At 63.4% G+C, this 17476-nt stretch overlaps 2 protein-coding genes and 1 pseudogene across 2 annotated transcripts in view; 1 reads left to right on the forward strand and 2 right to left on the reverse strand.

Moving 5' to 3' along the window:
- Positions 1-8895, reverse strand: LOC139791050 (zinc finger protein 436-like; annotated as a pseudogene).
- Positions 8896-11377: 2482 nt separating this feature from the next.
- ASB8 (ankyrin repeat and SOCS box containing 8) lies at positions 11378-16143 on the forward strand. The gene is given in 6 exon segments (XM_071732835.1): positions 11378-11658; positions 11661-11734; positions 12991-13095; positions 15229-15241; positions 15244-15331; positions 15333-16143. Coding segments are annotated over 6 exon segments (846 nt in total). The 5' UTR covers positions 11378-11618; the 3' UTR covers positions 15859-16143.
- A 902-nt stretch (positions 16144-17045) lies between these two features.
- Positions 17046-17476, reverse strand: part of PFKM (phosphofructokinase, muscle) — an 8887-nt gene continuing 8456 nt past the window's right edge. Inside the window, 1 exon segment of the mRNA XM_071732838.1 lies at positions 17046-17472. Coding sequence (XP_071588939.1) covers positions 17334-17472 — 139 coding nt within the window. The 3' untranslated portion in view covers positions 17046-17333.

The raw sequence follows: 17476 nt of genomic DNA on the forward strand, positions 1-17476 counted from the left end.
TCCCCCGGTCTCTCAGGGCCCAAAGAGGGGTTTGTGGCTGCGTTTGTGCCTGTTCAGGGTCGCGCTGCGGGTGAAGCTCTCCCCGCACTCCACGCAGATGAAGGGCTCCTCCTCCTCCTCCCCGTCCCGCACCCTCCCCCGGTGCCCCTCCCTCCCCGTGCCGTCCCCGCAGCTCTGCCCGCACTCTGGGCAGGGGAAGAGAGGAGGAGGAGGAGGTGCGGGGGTCCCCCCGCTCCCGCCGTGCCCCCTGCGGTGTTTGAGGAGCTCGGGGCTTTGGGGGAAGCCCCTCCCGCACTGCCCGCAGCGCGGGGGGCGGGACCCGGCGTGGGTGCGTTGGTGTTTGATGAGGTTTTTGCTTTGCGTGAAGCTTTTCCCGCACTGCCCGCAGCTGTAGGGTTTCTCCCCGGTGTGGATGCGTTGGTGCTGGATGAGGTTGGAGCTCCAGCTGAAGCTTTTCCCGCAGTCCCCGCAGCTGTAGGGTTTTTCCCCCGTGTGGGTCCGGCGGTGTTGGACCAGGTGGGAATTTTGGCTGAAACTTTTCCCGCATTCCCCGCAGGTGCTGGGTCGCTCCCCCGTGTGGGTCCTTTGGTGCCGGAGGAGTTTGGACCAGTGGCTGAAGCTCTTCCCGCACTCGTTGCAGATAAACGGGCGCTGCCGAACCCCCCCCGCCCCCTCCCCGCCTCCCCGGGGGCGGCCCCCGACCCTCCCGACTCTCCCCCCCTCCTCTTCCTCCTCCCCGTAGCAGCCCCCCGAGGTAGCGGCCCCCCCCATCCCCCCCCGGCCTTGGCCCCCCCGTTTCCTGCTCTTGGGGGCCAGGGGGCTGTGCGGGATCACGGTCTGGATGATCTCGTGGGGCAGCACCACCTCCTCCTCCTCCTCCTCTTCCTCCTCCTCGCAGTCGCTCACGATCCCATCGTCAGCTGGGGGACGAGGAAAAGGAGAAGCTGGGGAGGGGTCAGGCACATCCCCCCCCCACCCCAGGGGTCAGCACATCCCCCCCACACACACTGGGGTTGGGCACATCCCCCCCTGGGGTCAGCACAACCCCCCCCCTCACATCTCCCCCCCTGGGATCAGCACATCCACACACACACACATTGGGGTCAGGCACATCCCCCCCCTTACACCTCCTCCAGGGGTCAGCACATCCCCCCCCCCGTGCCGGTGCCCCCCCCAGCCCCCCCTCACCGATGTAAACTCTTCGGACCACATGAGCTTCATCCGAGTCCGGGAGCTCCACCACGCAGGGATCCTCCTGATCCATGGGGGAGGGGCTGATCCCGTGTCCTGGGGATGATCCCAATGTCCTGCAGTGGATCCCACAGTCCTGCAGCTGATCCTGTGTCCTGGGGGTGATCCTGGTGTCTTGAAGTGGATCCCAGTGTCCTGGGACTGATCCCAACGTCCTGGGGATGATCCTGTGTCCTGGGGCTGATCCCAGAATCCTGGGGCTGATCCCGGTGTCTTGAAGTGGATCCCGGTGTCCTGGGGCTGATCCCAGTGTCCTGCAGTCAATCCCAGTGTCCTGGGGCTGATTCCAATGTCCTGTAGTGGATCCCGGTGTCCTGGGGATGATCCCAATGTCCTGGGGATGATCCCAGAGTCCTGGGGCTGATCCCGGTGTCTTGAAGTGGGTCCCAGTGTCCCGGGGCTGATCCCAATGTCCTGCAGTTGATCCCGTTATCCTATGACAGATCTTGGTGTCCTACAGCCAATCCTGGGGGATCCTGCAGTGGATCCCTGTGTCCCGGGGCTGATCCCAGTGCCCTGCAGTGGATCCCAGTGTCCCACAGCCAATCCCGTTGTCCTCCAGCAGATCCCAGTGTCCTGGGCCCGATCCTGGTGTCCCACGGTCAATCCCAAAGTTCTGCAGCAGATCCCAGTGCCCTGCAGTGGATCCCAGTGTCCAATCCCAGTGCCTATCCCAGTGTCCTGCAGTGGATCCCAGTGTCCAATCCCAGTGCCCTGCAGTGGATCCCAGTGGATCCCAGTGATCTGTGGGGTGGGGGGCGCACTGAGCACCCCCCCAACACGGACCCCCCCGAACCCCTCTCCCCAATTCCTCTGGATCCGGACCCTCGGGCACTGCCAGGAGCACCCAGGAGCCAAACAGATCCAGGGGGGACTGGGGGGGGGGAAGGTCCCTCTGTGCCTCCCCCCCGGGTCCCTTTGTGCCCCCCCAGTTCCTCTCTGTGACCCCAAATCCCCCTGTGCCCCCCCCATCCCATTTACCTCCCCTCCCCATTACCTGAAATCTTGGGGGGGGGGGGGGGGGGGTCGGGGGGGTCCTCACTGCAGCCTCAGCCCCTCAGCTCTGCCCTGGGGCCACCCCCTGAGATCTTTTTTTCTTGGGGGGGCGCCATGGTTACATTCCCAGGATGTGGGGGAGGGGGAACCACACTTAACCCCCCCCCCGAATCTGCATCCCCCCCCCTCCAGAACCACGGGGGCTTTAAACACCCCCCCTCTTTTATTCCCAGGGGGGTCCTGCAGCACTGGGGGGGGGGGGGGGGGCAGAGATGGATCCACCCCGGGGGGGTCCCCAAAAACCTTGTGACAGCCCTGGGGTCAACCCCTGAGATCTTTTTCTTTTTTGGTGGGGGGAAACCATACTTAACCCCCCCCATGAATCTGTGTCCCCCCCTCCAGAACCAGGGGGGCTTCATATCCTCCCCCCCTTTATTCCCAGCACTGGGAGGATGAGGGGGGGCAGAGATGAATCCATCCCGGGGGGCTCCCCAAAAACCTTGTGACAGTCGGGGGGGGGCACTACTGCACCCCAAAAGGGTCTGTGCCCCCCCCCAGTTTACCCAGTGCCCCCCCAGTTTCCCCACTGCCCCCAGCCCCCAAATACCCCCCGGGAGTGCCGATTCCCTTCCCTCAGCCCCACCCCCACCCCCCCACCCTTGCCCCCAGCCCGCGGGGTATTATTATTTTTTTCTTTGTGGGGGGGACGGTGTTTTTTGGGTCGAAAAGCGCTGAAAAAAGCGGTCCCGGGGCCGCTCTGTGGTCGGGGCCATCTTGGACGGGGAGGGGGGGGGGGATGGGGGCGGTTAACGGAGAAGGAAAAGGGGGGGGGGTGAGAGATCCCTGAGCATCCCCGGCACCGGGAGGGCCCCCCCGCATCCCGGTTCCGATCCAAACCCCCCCCCTTTCCAATCTCCCCCCTCCTCCGGGCTCACCGGACCCGCGGCGCCTCCGCCGCTTCCGCCGCGTTCGCGACCCGAGGGGGCGGCGGCTCCGAGCGGGCCCGGCCCCCACTGGGGGGGGGGGGGGGACGGGGGGATGGAGGGGGGGGGGCAACACACACAGCCCCCCCCCCAACCCCTATAGAGCGCCCCGAGATGGGGGGACCCCCAAAAATCCTTCACACCCCCCCCCGCTGTACCCCAAAGGAGCGCGGATCCCCTCCCCACCGGAATGCTCGGAGCCCCCCCCTCAAAATCCCCGCACCCCTCTTCTACCCCCCCCGCTGCACCCGCAAAGATGGCTGCACCCCCCCAATGTCCCCCCCGTTTGCCCAGTGCCCCCCCCCCCACCTTTCCCAGTGCCCCCCACCCCCCCCGTTTGCCCGGAGCCCCCAGACCCAAAATGCCCCCCCCGGGGTGCAGAATCCTCTCCCCGCCCCCCCCCCCCTCCCAGCGCACAGCGAATCCACCCCCTCCCCCGGCGGGTCCTTTCATTCTGAATCCCCCACCCCCCCAAAAAAAAAGAAAATCCAAAAAAATTTGGGGGCCACGAGAGGGGCCGGACCCCCCCCTCCCCACAATCTGCCCCAAATCGGGGGGGCAAATGAGTTCGGGGGGGGGGGGGCTCAAGCTGATCCCTCCCATCTTTTAGGGAGGGGGGGGGGCAGGAATCTTGCAGCATCTCCCCAGGGCAGGGGAGCAGCACGAGCTCCCCCCCCCATCCCCTTTCCCTGCCTCAGTTTCCCCCCTCCCATCCCATTTATTTTTTTTTAGGGGGGGGGGCAGCGCTGGGGCCTCCAATGCACAAAGAAAAAACCGCAGCGCCGGGACCCCTCCCCCCCGCATCCACCGCTCACCCCCCCTCCAACCACTCCCCCCAAAAAAATCAGTGCGGGGGGGGCCTTAATTTTTTTTTTTCAGAGGGGGGGGTCCCCACTCTCCTCCCCCTCCCCAAATAACCCCCCCCGGACTCACCTCTCCAAGGCCGGGGATGGGGATTGGAGCCTCGGGGGGGTGGGGGCGGCAACGAAAAGGGTTTTTTTTGGGGGGGTCGTTTTTTTTTTTGGTGGGATGGTGAGGTCGGTGTTTGGGGGGGGGGGCGGGAACAGGAAGGTCCCAACCGCATCCCAGTCCCCCCCGTTCCGCTGCCGCCAGCCCGAGGATTTTTTTCCGCCAACAAAACAAACAAACAAAAAAAGGATAAATAAATTAATAAATAAATAAATAAATTAAATTAAAAAAAAAAAAGAAAAGAAAAGAAAAAGAAAAACATTGGGAAAAAAAAAAAAAAAAAAAAAAAGGGGGGCGGTTTGTGAAAAAAAAAAAAAAAAGGAAAAATATCGCCCGGTCGCGACTCCCCTAAAAACCCCCCATCTCCCTCCTCCGGAATAGTGGGGAAGGAAAGGGGTGGGGGGGGGTCGGGAAATTTGGGATTTTTTGTGTTGGTTCTGCTTGGAAAAATTAAGCCGGGAAGGAGGAAAATTATTTTTTTTGCGGGGGGGTGAAGAGGTTGGTTTGGCGGGGGGATGAGCGGCCCCTTTATCCCCCCTCCCCCCCACCCCAAAGTGATGGGATCCCAAAGGAGGATTTGGGATTTTTTTTTTGCTCCCCTTGGAATACGGGGAAGGAGGATTTTTTTTGGGGGGGGGAGGGGTTTAAAATGTTGGTTAGGGGCCAACATTTGCCCTCTCCCCCCCCCATTTAATTCCCTCCTGAAACGATGGGGAAGATGGGGGAAAAAATTGGGATTTTTTGTTTGGCTCTGCCTGGAAAATTCATCCGGGGGAGGAGAATGATTTTTTTTTTGGGGGGGGGGGAGGGGTTTAAAATGTTGGTTAGGGGGGGAACAAGCAGATTGCCCCCCCCTCTTTAATTCTCCCCCGAAGCGATGGGGAAGGGGGAGGGGGGAAAGGAGGATTTGGGATTTTTGTTTGGAAAACTCAATTGGGAAAGAAAAGGATATTTTTTGGGGGGGTTTGGGGTGTTAGAGATTGTTTTGGGGGCGGGACGAGCAGCCTGCCCCCCCCTCTTTAATTCCCCCCCTCCTCCCTTTTCCACCCGATTTGTGGAACGGCTCCAACCCCGCGGGTTTCCCTCCCCCCTCCCCCCCCGAGCAAAAAAATTCCCAAACCACGCTTGGAAATTTTGCAACGAGGTCTCCGCCCCCCCCCCCCCCCCCCCGGGGTGTCCCCAGCACCCCACGCGTCACCCCCCCACCCACGGGGCCCCCTTCCCTTAAAGATTTTTTTCTGGGGGGGTGCAAAGATGGGAAAGGTGGGGGGGCTGGTTCCTTTCCTGGGGCTGCAGCCCCGTGGGGTGTTGGGTGACACGCGTGGGGGGTTGGGTCCCCACGGGGCACCCACTTTTCTCCAACCCCAACTGGGAAAACCGGGAGAACCTTCCCTATGGATGTCTTGGGTTGGTGCCACCACTTTTGGCCCCTGGGGGGGAGGGGGGGGGTGTGAGGCCACCCGGGGTGTCCCCAAGATGCTGCTCAACGACTGCCAAGGTTTGGGATTCGTTTATTCACCCCAAAAACTGATCCACACCCCCCCTGGGCCTCAACCCTGTCCCCCCCCCGTTCCCTGCCTCCCCCCTCCCCCCCCAAAGCTTTGGGGGTCTTTGGGGTGCAGCCACCAAATGCCACAGCACCCGACCCCCCCACCATGGTCCTCGGCCCCCCCAAACCTGTCCCCAACCCCGTGTCCCCATTCTCATCCTCGTGACCCCCCCCATGTCCCATCCTCTTTCTTCCATCCTCATCCTGATGTCCCTGCCCCCATCCCAGTGTCCCTGTCCCAGTGGTCCCATCCCAGTGTCCTCATCCCTATCCTGGTGTCCCCATCCCCATCCTCGCATCCCCCATCCCAGTGCCCTCATCCCGTTTTCCTCACCCCCATCCCAGTGTCCCCATTCTTGATGTACTCATCTCCATCCCGCTGTCCCCACCCCCAGCCTTGTGTCCTCATCCCGGTGTCTCCCTCCTCATCCTGGTGTCCTCACCCCCACCCCATTATCCTCACCCCCATCCCACTGTCCCCACCCCATTGTCCCTACCCCCACCCCACATCTTTCACCCCCACCCCATTGTCCTTACCCCCACCCCACATTTTTCACCTCCACCCCGTTATCCCCACCCCACTGTCCCCACCTCATTTTCCTTACCCCCACCCCATTATCCCTTCCCCACTGTCCCCACCCCATTACCCTCACCCCCACCCCATTATCCCCACCCCATTATTCCCACCCCACTGTCCCCACCCCATTGTCCTTCTGCGGGGGGGGCTGTGGGGAGAGGAGAGCCGGGGACAGCGGGGGGACAAAGTGGTGGCCCCAGGGCATGGGGACAACCCCGGGGCTGTGGCCCCATGGTGCCTTCTCCGCCCCCTTTGTGACTTCTCCGGCCCTACTGTCTCCACCCCATTGTCCTTGTCCTCTCCCTATTATCCTGACCTCCACCCCATTGTCTCCACCCCATTGTCCTTCTCCTCACCCCATTATCCTCACCCCCACTTCATTGTCCCCACCCCATTGTCCTTATCCCCTCCCTATTATCCTCACCCCCACCCCATTGTCCTCACCCCATTATCCTTCTCCCCACCCCATTACCCCCCCTCCCCCCTTTCCCCCCCCCAGCTCAGGCGCTGTGCAGGGTTTGGTGCCTGCGGAGCTGCGCTTTGTGCCTGAACGCGGCCCCGCACTCCCCGCAGCTGTGCGGCTTCTCCCGGCTGTGGGTGCGGCGGTGCCGGATGAGGTTGGAGCTGACGCTGAACCTTCTCCCGCACTCCCCGCACCCGTAGGGTTTCTCCCCGGTGTGGGTCCGCTGGTGCTGGATCAGGGCCGAGCTCTCGCTGAACCGTTTCCCGCACGCCCCGCACCCGTAGGGTTTTTCCCCGGTGTGGATGCGCCGGTGCGTGACCAGGTTGGAGTTTTGGCTGAAGCCTTTCCCGCACGCCCCGCAGGTGTAGGGTTTCTCCCCCGTGTGCGTGACCTGGTGGCGGGCCAGGTCCGAGCTGCGGCTGAAGCCCTTCCCGCACTCGCCGCAGATCGTGGGGCGCAGCCGAGCCCCTCGGAACCCCAAAAGTTCCTGCAGAGGACCCGGGACTCCCGGGGGTGCGGGAGACTCCGAGGGTCGAGGTGCGGGAGGTTTCCGGCGGGTTCTGCCAGGCTGCGGGGGGCTGCGGGGGGAGGCTGAGGGGAGAGGAGAGTCGGGGATGGCGTGGGGACAAAGCGGTGGCTCCGGGGCATGGGGACAACCCCGGGGCTGTGGCTCCACGGTGCCTTCCCCCCCCCGGCCCCACTGTCCCTCCCCCAGCCCCATTTCCCCTTTTCCAGCCCTTTGCCATCCCCACTGTCACCTTTGTCCCATCCCCACTGTCCCATCTCTGTCCCTTTTCCACCGCCCTTCTCCCTTCTCCAGTTTGGGGACACCCCCGTCCCCCCCGTTGTGTGTCCGTCCCCCCCCCCCAAGATTCGGGGTGCAGGAGCAGCAGCCCCGGAGCAAGGGACAGGGACAGTGTCCCCAGGAAGGGACAGCCCTGAGGGTGGCACCGCCGAGGGGGACCCCAAAATCCCCCTGCACACCCTGGCTGGAGCTGAGGGACCAGGGAACCCCGTGGGGGGGATTGGGGCACCCCTGCACCCCAAAATCAGGGCACTCCTGCACCCCAGGATTGGAGTACCCCTGCACCCCGAGATCGGGGCACCCCTGCACCCCAATATTGGGGCACCCCTGCACCCAGGATTGGGACAATCCTGCACCCTGAGATTGGGGCACCCCGGCAGCCCGGTATCAGCACATCCCTGCACCCTCGAATTGGGGGACCCCTGCACCCCGAGACTGGGACATCCCTGAACCCCTGGACTGGGGCACCCCGAGATAAGGGCGCATCTGCACCCCGGGATTGGGGCACCCCTACAACCCGGGATCGGAAAATCACTGCACCCCGAGATCAGGCCCCACCACAACGTGGGGACACCCCTGCACCCAGGAATTGGGGTAACCCCACTCCCAGGGACAGGAGCCCCCCCACCCCACGGGATCGGGGTACCCCCACACCACAGGACCAGGGTGCTTGCACCCCCACACTGGAGGAGCCTCTCCCTGTGGGATCAAAGCCTCCCTGCACCCCAGGATTAGGGCACCCCCATGGGATCGGGGGACCCCCCTAACCCTAACCCATCCAATGGGAAAGGGACCCCTGGGCCCCCCATTTCCCAGGACTGGGGTACTCCAGAACCATAGCAATGGGACATCCCTGCACACCAAGACTGGGGCACCCCCTCTGCCCTGGGGCACCCCCAAACCCCAGGATCAGGGTCCCCGCACCCTCTAAGACTGGGGGACCCGCATTCTGCAGGGTTGGGGCACCCCCACATCACCGGCTCAGGGCACGTCCCCCGGAGACCCCCCCAAAAGTGTCCCCCAAAGTCTCAGCACCCCACACCCCATGCTGGGGGGAAAGCCCGTGGAGGGGGGGGGGGGGTACACACACCCATTTTGGGGACCCCCCCATGTTGGGGACACCCCGTGTTGGGGACACCCCGGCCGAGCCCCTCTCGGGGGCCGTTTTGGGGGGGCTCACCTGCGGAGGTCCCCTCAGGAATCGGGGGGTCCCGGGGGTCCACGTCCCCCTCCGTGTCCATCGCTGCCATCCCAGCGGACTCAGACGGGGGGGGCCCTACCTGAGGGGGGGGGGAAGGAGGCAAAGAAATGGGGTGACACGGCGGCACCCCAAGAGGGGCCCGATCCCCTCCGTGCCTCAGTTTCCCCTCTTGATGCTGAAGCCGGGGGGGGGGGGGCTCAGCGTTAGGGCTTGGAGCATTCCCCCCCCATCCCATCCCAACACCTTCGCCCCCCCTCCCCCGTGTCACAGCGGGACCCCCCTCAAATTGTGGGGTCGGAGGGGGCTTCACTTCTCCCCCTCTCCCGGGGGCATCGCCGCCATCTGGGGAGGGAACAGGGAGGGGAAAAGGAGGAGGAAGGAAGTGAGGGGGGGGGGCACCAATCCGACCGCCATCTTAGGAAGGGGGGGAATGGGGAAGGGGGAAGGGGGAGGAGGGAGGAGGGAGGGGGAGGAGGAGGGAGGGGGTCCCGGTTCCGACTCACCCGCTCGGGGGGTCCCGGTCGGGGGGGGAAAACGGGGAGAGGGGAGCGGGAATGGGAATGGGAACCGGAGCGGGAATGGGAACGGGGAATGGGAATGGGGAGGGAAGAGCGGGGAGAGGAGGAACCGGGAATGGGAACGGGAAGGAGCAGAGGGGAATGGGGGACGGGAACGGGGAGAAGGAACCGGGAATGGGAAACGGGGAGAGGGGAGAGAACGGGGAGCGGGGACTGGGGAGCGAAGGGGAAGAAAGGGAACCGGGAATGGGAACGGGAAGGGGAATGGGATCGGGATCGGGGCGGCCGCCGGCGGAGGGGCCGCAGCTCAATGTCCGCTCCCGGCGGGAGCCGGCGGCCAAACGAGATGGGGAGGGGGGACCCCAACCCCCCAGGGACACCCCCAAAGCCAGGGACACCCCAGGGTCACCCCCACACCTCAGGGTCACCCCGGGGACACCCCAGGGACACCCCTAAACCCAGGGACACCCCGGGGCCGACCTCACACCCGGGGTCACCCCCAAACCCGGGCTGAACCCCAAACCCAGGGACACCCCTGTAGGTAATTAGGGTCTGGCGGGCGGAAGATGTCCCGCTGTAGGGAAGGACAGAGCCCCTGCAGCGCTGGGTTTGTGGTGCGGGCAGGCGGAGCTGCCGCTGTGAACCTCGGCTGCACGGAGCTGTGTCACTCAGCAATGGAGGCGTTTGCCGGCCGCCAGCTCGGGGTGTGTGAGCAGCCCGGGGTTGGTCGCCGTGCCGTTCCTGAACCGGGTCGCCACGCCTCGCGAAGGCAACGCACGCCGGGCACACCCCCACACCCGGGGTCACCCCCAAACCCAGGGACACCCCGGGGACACCCCCAAACCCGGGGTCCCCCCCACACCCCGTCGGGGGGAAGGGACCCCCAACCCTGGGAGTGGAGGGGGGGGGGAGGGACCTTGCGGGCATGGGAAGGGGCAGGGGGGGTCCCTGGGGGTCCCCAACACCCTGGGGGGGGTTGGGATGTGTCCCCCCCTGCCCTGGTGTGGAGGGGGAGTTGGGGTGTCCCCCCGCCCCTATTTTTGGGGGGATCTTTCCCCCTGGCCATAGTGAGTCAAGAGGCTTTGGGGTGTCCCCCCCTGGTCCCCCTACTCTGGGGGTTTTGGGGTGATCCGGTGGGGTTGGGGGGATTTCCCCACCCTGAGGGTTTTGGGGCATCTCTCCCCCCCATCTTGGTGTGTAAGGGGGGTACTTGGTGTTTTTGGGGTGTCCCCCCCCACCCGGAGTTTTTTTGCAGTTCCCCCCTCAGCCCCCCCACAGTGTGTCCAGGGGGTCTTGGGGTGTCCCCTCACCCTGTCCCCCCCACCCTGGGAGTTTTGGCGTGTCTCGCCCCCCCATCTTGATGTGTAAGGGGGGGCTTGGTGTTTTTGGGGTGTCCCCCCACCTGGAGTTTTTTTGCAGTTTCCCCCCAAGCCCCATAGCATGTTGAGGGGGTTTTGCGGTCTCCCCTCACCCTGGGGGTTTTGGGGTGTCCCCTCACGCTGTCCCCCCCAGCCTGGAGGTTTTGGGGTGTCTCCCCCCCCATCTTGATGTGTAAGGGGGGGTGCTTGGTGTTTTTGGGGTGTCCCCCCCACCTGGAGGTTTTTTGCAGTTCCCCCCCCATCCCCAATGTGTCCAGGAGGGGTTTGGGGTGTTCCCTCACCCCACAGGGACCCCCCGTGGTCACCCCTCTGTCCCGATGTCCCCCAGAGGTAACAGCTCAGGCCTCGGGGGGGGCTTTGCAGGCCCAGTTGCCATGGCAACGCCAGGCCCACTACAGCCCTCCCGCCCCACTTCCGGTCACCGGAAGCCATCGGTGAGCAGGGAGAGAGCGGATTGGTGGAGAGGCGGGAGAGGGGCGGGGCTTGAGGGCGGCAACCTCCACTGATTGGAGGAGAGTGCCGCGAGGGGGCGGGACCTCTGAGGACAGGGGATGAAGCAGCCGGGAGGAGGCGGAGCCTCGGAGGACGCCGAGAACTGATTGGCGGAGAGGCGGGGGCGTGGCCCCTCCTTAGGTTTGCATCACTTCCGGGTTGCGCCACTTCCCGCCGGGTCAGGAGCGGTCGCGCCGGGCCTGCTCGGAGCTCCGGGACCCCCGAACCCTCCGGGACACCCCCGAACCCTGCGGGCACCTCCCTAACGCGCTCCGGAACCACCCCCAGGGCCTCCCACAGCGCTCGGAGCAGCCCGGGCCACTCTCCCGGTCCCTTAGCGAACGGGGGGGCTCTCGGGGCCTACCGGGGCCTGGCTGCCGGGGCTCGGCGGGGCCTCCCGGGGTATGCGGGGAGCGGTCCGGTCCCTCCCGCACTATGTGGTACATCATGCAGAGCATCCAGAGCAAATATTCCTTGTCGAGCGGCTCATCCGAACCATCGCCGCCATCCGCTCCTTCCCCCGGGACAACGTGGAGGATCTGATCGGGAGGGTGAGACCCGGGGGGGGGGAGGCGATGGAGGGGTTGAAGAGGGGAGGGGGGAATGCACCGGTTGGACCCGCGGCTCTTAGGGAAGGTTTGGTGAGGAGGAATTAATGAAAATCCCCGCGGGGTGGAGGCTGCGGATTTAATAATTGGTTTTAATTGGGGAGTAATTAGGTCAAATTAGGGCTGGGAGGGGGGGTGGAGGCTGCCAATAGCTTCTGGGTTACTTATTGGGGATTAATTAGGTAAAATCAAGGCTGGGAGGGGGGTGGAGGCTTCTGGGGTTGTTTATTGGGATTAATTAGCTAAAGTCAAGGCTGCTTATTGCTTCTGGGGTTATTTATTGATGATTAATTAGGTAAAATTGAGGCTTGGAGGGGGGTGGAGGCTGCTGATGACTTCTAGGATTATTTATTGGGATTAATTAGCTAAAATTAAGGCCACTGGGGGTCTGTGTGTGTGTCCCCCCCCCCACGGGCAGAGCTTGCGGACATTGTGTGGAGCAGGGGGACCTCACTGCTGCTCCTCAGGAAGAACCCAACCCCCAGGGAGGTCCCTGCTGGGAAGCAGCTCCATGGAAAAAACCCTTGGGAGTGCTGGGGGGGGTGGGTCAGGAATTCCCCAGGGGTCAGGAATGGGTCTTGGGGGGCAATGGGATCCTGGGGGGCATCAGGAAAAGTCCAGCAGATCCAGGGAGGTTCCCTCCCCCCCTGCTCTGGAATTCTGGCTCCAGTTTGGGCTCCCCAGCTGCAGAGGGAGAGGGAAGTGGGGGGAAATTCAGAGGGAGGGAAGGGGGGGATGGGAGATGGCTCCAAGGGGGGGGGAAGGAGCCCAAGAGGGATCCCAGGGACAGGAGAAGGGGCAAGGGGGGGGAGACATGGGAAGCTCCATCCAGACAGAAGGAAAACTGCTGGGAAAGTGGGAAAGGGCCAAAAATCCCTGGAATAGCTGCCAAGGGAGGGGGGGGGGGGGCTCCTCGGGGGGTGTTCGACCCCCCCTGGGATGCACCCATGGATCCAGGGGGGAATTGGGGTGGGAAGGGACCCTCAAAGGTGCCACCAGGTCCAACCCCCTGTGGTCAGCAGGAGCCAGAACCCTAAAATCAGAATAATTGGGGTTGGAAGGGACCTCCCAAGGCCCTGGGTCCGACCCTATCCCTGTGGGATTGCTCCAGGATCCTTCTGGAGAGGCAGAATTGTGCTGGGGGAGGAATTGGGGATTTTTTTCTCTCATTTTTTGTGTTTTTTTCCCCCCTTTCTCAGGGTGCTGATGTCAACTGCATGCATGGGACCCTGAAGCCCCTGCACTGTGCCTGCATGGTGGCTGATGCTGACTGTGTGGAGCTGCTGCTGCAGAAAGGAGCAGAGGTGAGAGCCCCAAACTCCTTCCAAATGACCCAAAAATCCACCCAGGAAAAGGCCTGGGATTTGGGAAGGGGAGGGAGGGGTGCTGAGCTGTCCAGGGCTGGGTGGGTTCCCCTCAGGTGGGGAAAAATGGACCCTGGAGAAAGTTTCTGGGATTTTCGTGGCTTCTTCTGGACACTTTCCAGGAGCTCTGTGGCCTCCTGGGGTTGGGGACCCCAGAACTGGACCCAGCACCCCAGGAAGGGGCTCCCAGAGCAGAGCAGGGGGGTCAGGGGGCACCCCCTCCCTCACCCTCCTCTCAGTTGGTGGCTGGGCTGCTGCAGGGCTGGGTTGGGCTGCAGCTCTGCCTCTCCCTTTTCCCCCCTCTCCCTTTTCCCCCCCTCTCCTTTTCCCCCCCTCTCCCTTTTCCCCCCCCTCTCCCTTTTCCCCCCTCTCCCTTTTCCCCCCTCTCCCTTTTCCCCCCTCTCCCTTTTCCCCCCCTCTCCCTTTTCCCCCCTCTCCCTTTTCCCCCCCCTCTCCCTTTTCCCCCCCTCTCCCTTTTCCCCCCTCTCCCTTTTCCCCCCCTCTCCCTTTTCCCCCCCTCCCTTTCCCCCCCTCTCCCTTTTCCCCCCCTCTCCCTTTTCCCCCCCTCTCCCTTTTCCCCCCCTCTCCCTTTTCCCCCCTCTCCTTTTCCCCCCTCTCCCTTTTCCCCCCCTCTCCCTTTTCCCCCCCTCTCCCTTTTCCCCCCCTCTCCCTTTTCCCCCCCTCTCCCTTTTCCCCCCCTCTCCTTTTCCCCCCTCTCCTTTTCCCCCTCTCCTTTCCCCCCCTCTCCCTTTTCCCCCCTCTCCCTTTTCCCCCCTCTCCCTTTTCCCCCCTCTCCCTTTTCCCCCCTCTCCCTTTTCCCCCCCTCTCCCTTTTCCCCCCCTCTCCTTTTCCCCCCCTCTCCCTTTTCCCCCCCTCTCCCTTTTCCCCCCTCTCCTTTTCCCCCCCTCTCCCTTTTCCCCCCCTCTCCCTTTTCCCCCCCTCTCCCTTTTCCCCCCCTCTCCCTTTTCCCCCCTCTCCCTTTTCCCCCCCTCTCCCTTTTCCCCCCCTCTCCCTTTTCCCCCCCTCTCCCTTTTCCCCCCTCTCCCTTTTCCCCCCTCTCCCTTTTCCCCCCCTCTCCCTTTTCCCCCCCTCTCCCTTTTCCCCCCCTCTCCCTTTTCCCCCCCTCTCCCTTTTCCCCCCCTCTCCCTTTTCCCCCCCTCTCCCTTTTCCCCCCCTCTCCCTTTTCCCCCCCTCTCCCTTTTCCCCCCCTCTCCCTTTTCCCCCCTCTCCCTTTTCCCCCCTCTCCCTTTTCCCCCCTCTCCCTTTTCCCCCCCTCTCCCTTTTCCCCCCCTCTCCCTTTTCCCCCCCTCTCCTTTTCCCCCCCTCTCCCTTTTCCCCCCCTCTCCCTTTTCCCCCCCTCTCCCTTTTCCCCCCTCTCCCTTTCCCCCCCTCTCCCTTTTCCCCCCCTCTCCCTTTTCCCCCCCTCTCCCTTTTCCCCCCCTCTCCTTTTCCCCCCTCTCCCTTTTCCCCCCTCTCCCTTTTCCCCCCCTCTCCCTTTTCCCCCCCTCTCCCTTTTCCCCCCCTCTCCCTTTTCCCCCCCTCTCCCTTTTCCCCCCCTCTCCCTTTTCCCCCCCTCTCCCTTTTCCCCCCCTCTCCCTTTTCCCCCCCTCTCCCTTTTCCCCCCCTCTCCCTTTTCCCCCCCTCTCCCTTTTCCCCCCTCTCCCTTTTCCCCCCCTCTCCCTTTTCCCCCCCTCTCCCTTTTCCCCCCTCTCCCTTTTCCCCCCCTCTCCCTTTTCCCCCCCTCTCCCTTTTCCCCCCTCTCCCTTTTCCCCTCCTCTCCCTTTTCCCCCCCTCTCCCTTTTCCCCCCCTCTCCCTTTTCCCCCCCTCTCCCTTTTCCCCCCCTCTCCCTTTTCCCCCCCTCTCCCTTTTCCCCCCCTCTCCTTTTCCCCCCTCTCCCTTTTCCCCCCTCTCCTTTTCCCCCCTCTCCCTTTTCCCCCGTCTTCTTTTTCTCCCCCCACTCTCCCCCCCCTCACCCCTCTTTCCCTTCACCTTTTTCCCCCTCCCTTTTTCTCCCCCTCCTCTCCCCCTCTCCCTTCACCTTTCCTCTCTTTCCCCCCCTCTCCCCTCCCCAGGTCAATGCCCTCGATGGTACAACCGCACCGCCCTTCACTACGCTGCGGAGAAGGACGAGACGTGCGTGGAGCTGCTGCTGGAATACGGGCCAATCCCAACGCGGGGGATGGAACCGGGACACCCCCCTGCACTGGGCGGCCTTCAAGAACACCGCGGAGTGCGTGCGCGCCCTGCTGGAGAACGGGGCCCGGCCCGACGCCCGCGACTACAACCAGGACACTCCCCTCAGCTGGGCGGCCATGAAAGGAAACCTGGAGAGCCTCAGCGTCCTCCTGGAGTTCGGGGCCGAGGTCCGGGTGCTCAACCTCAAGGGACAGAGCCCCATTTCCAGGCTGGTGGCTCTGCTGGTCCGGGGTCTGGGCACGGAGCGGGAGGATTCCTGCTTCCAGCTGCTCCAGAGGGCTGCCGGACACTTCGAGCTGAGGAAAGAGGGCAGCATGCCCTGGGAGGTGAGGAGGGACCCCCAGCTCTGCCAGAAGCTCACCCTGCTCTGCTCTGCGCCCCCCACCCTCCAGACCCTGTCGCGATATGTCGTGAGACGCAGCCTGGGCGCCCGCTTCCTGCCCGAGGCCGTGGAGCAGCTGCCTCTGCCCACCTGCCTGAAGGAATATCTGCTGCTGCTCAGCTGAGGGAGGGGACGTCTGCAGGGCTGCTGCCACCAAGGGGACAGCACGGACCTTCCCAGTCACCCCCACTGGGAGCACTGGGGTGGGAATCCACCTGCCGGGCTCCTCGCCCTCATCCAGGTTTCTGCTCCAGGATCCACCACAGCTCCGAGTTCTGCTGCTCACTCCCTGCTCCCAAACATTTCCCCTCTGTGTGGACTTGAGATGAACCCTAAAATGTCAGCTGGGAAGGGGACTCATCAGCCCTTCTCATATTACCAGTGAATAACAATGAGGTTGAGAACTTGGGTTGGGATTCCTGGGTTCTTTTTCCTGCTCCCAGTTTTCTGCCCCAGGATCCAGCTCTGGGTTGTGCTGCTCACTCCCTGCTCCCAAACATTTCCCCTTTATTTGGATTTCTTGAGATGAATCCTAAAATGTCAGCTGGGAAGGGACCCTGAGGCTCATCACCTCTGAACCCTTCCCATATTTTTGTTGGACAATATTGGAGGGTTGGGACTCCTGGATTCCTCTCCCTGATCCATTTTTCTGCTCTGGGTTCTGCTGCTCCCTCCCTGCTCCTCCACACTCCCCACTCCACCCGGGGCTCCTAAAATGAACCCTAAAATGTCAGCTGGGAAGGGACCTGGAGAGCAGCTGATCCAAACTTCCTTGTTTTATTGTGGAGGAGGTTGAGCACTTGGCTTGGGCTCCAGCTGCTGGATTCCTCTCCCTGCTTCCAATTTTCTTTCCCAAAGGAGAATCTTTGGTCCCCTTCCAGCTGTGCTGGCACCTCATGAAACCCCCTGATGACTTTCTGCTGTGGCTTTGCCTGAAGTGCCCTCAGATACCTCCAGGAGGCACCTCCAGGAACGTTGGGGATGGATTTGGATGAGGCCCTGGAGGATGGGAGGAGGGGGAACAGCTTGAAAGTGTCCCGAGGGGAGCTTGAGGTTGGAGATGAGGGAGAAATTCTTCCCTGGGAGGGGGGGGAGCCCCTGGGTGTCCCAGAAGCTGTGGCTGCCCCATCCCTGGAGGTGCTGAAGGTTGGGATGGGGTTTGGAGCCCCTGGGCTGGGGGGAGGGGTCCCCATGGTGGCACTGGGGGAGCTTTGAGGTCCCTCCACCCATCCCATGGTTCTGTGATTCCCTGAACTCCACCCTGGGATGGAGCAGGACACCCCCCAAACCAAACCAAACCCCCCAGGGGGCTGAGTGCCAGAAATTTATTGCAGGAACTGAATTCAGAATTTTTCACACTAAAGCAGCATCTGGGGGGGCTCCTCCCCGGCCTCTCCCTCTCAGGTCACTGTCACATCCCCCCCCACACACACACACACAAGGAGCCACTTTTCTCTTTTCCCAAAACCCCCAAAACCCCAAATCACCCCCCAGGAAGCTCCCTGCTTCAGGACCACTGAGGCAGTGGGTGCCCTGTGGGTGCTGGGGGTTTCTGGGGGTGGGGGGGATGGAGGAGGAGACACCCTGAGCACCCCCCCTTTAGATGTTGGACTCCACGGTGGTCCCTTTGCGGGTGATGTGCTCCAGGTGGGCTCTCTCCGAGGTGTCCAACTCGATGCTGTACTTGGCCAAGATTTTTAGGATGGGGCGAAGCTTCAGCCACCACTGCTCCTTGGGGAGAA

The sequence above is a fragment of the Heliangelus exortis genome, unplaced genomic scaffold, assembly GCF_036169615.1.
Source record: "Heliangelus exortis unplaced genomic scaffold, bHelExo1.hap1 Scaffold_94, whole genome shotgun sequence".
In the NCBI taxonomy this organism is placed as follows: domain Eukaryota; kingdom Metazoa; phylum Chordata; class Aves; order Apodiformes; family Trochilidae; genus Heliangelus; species Heliangelus exortis.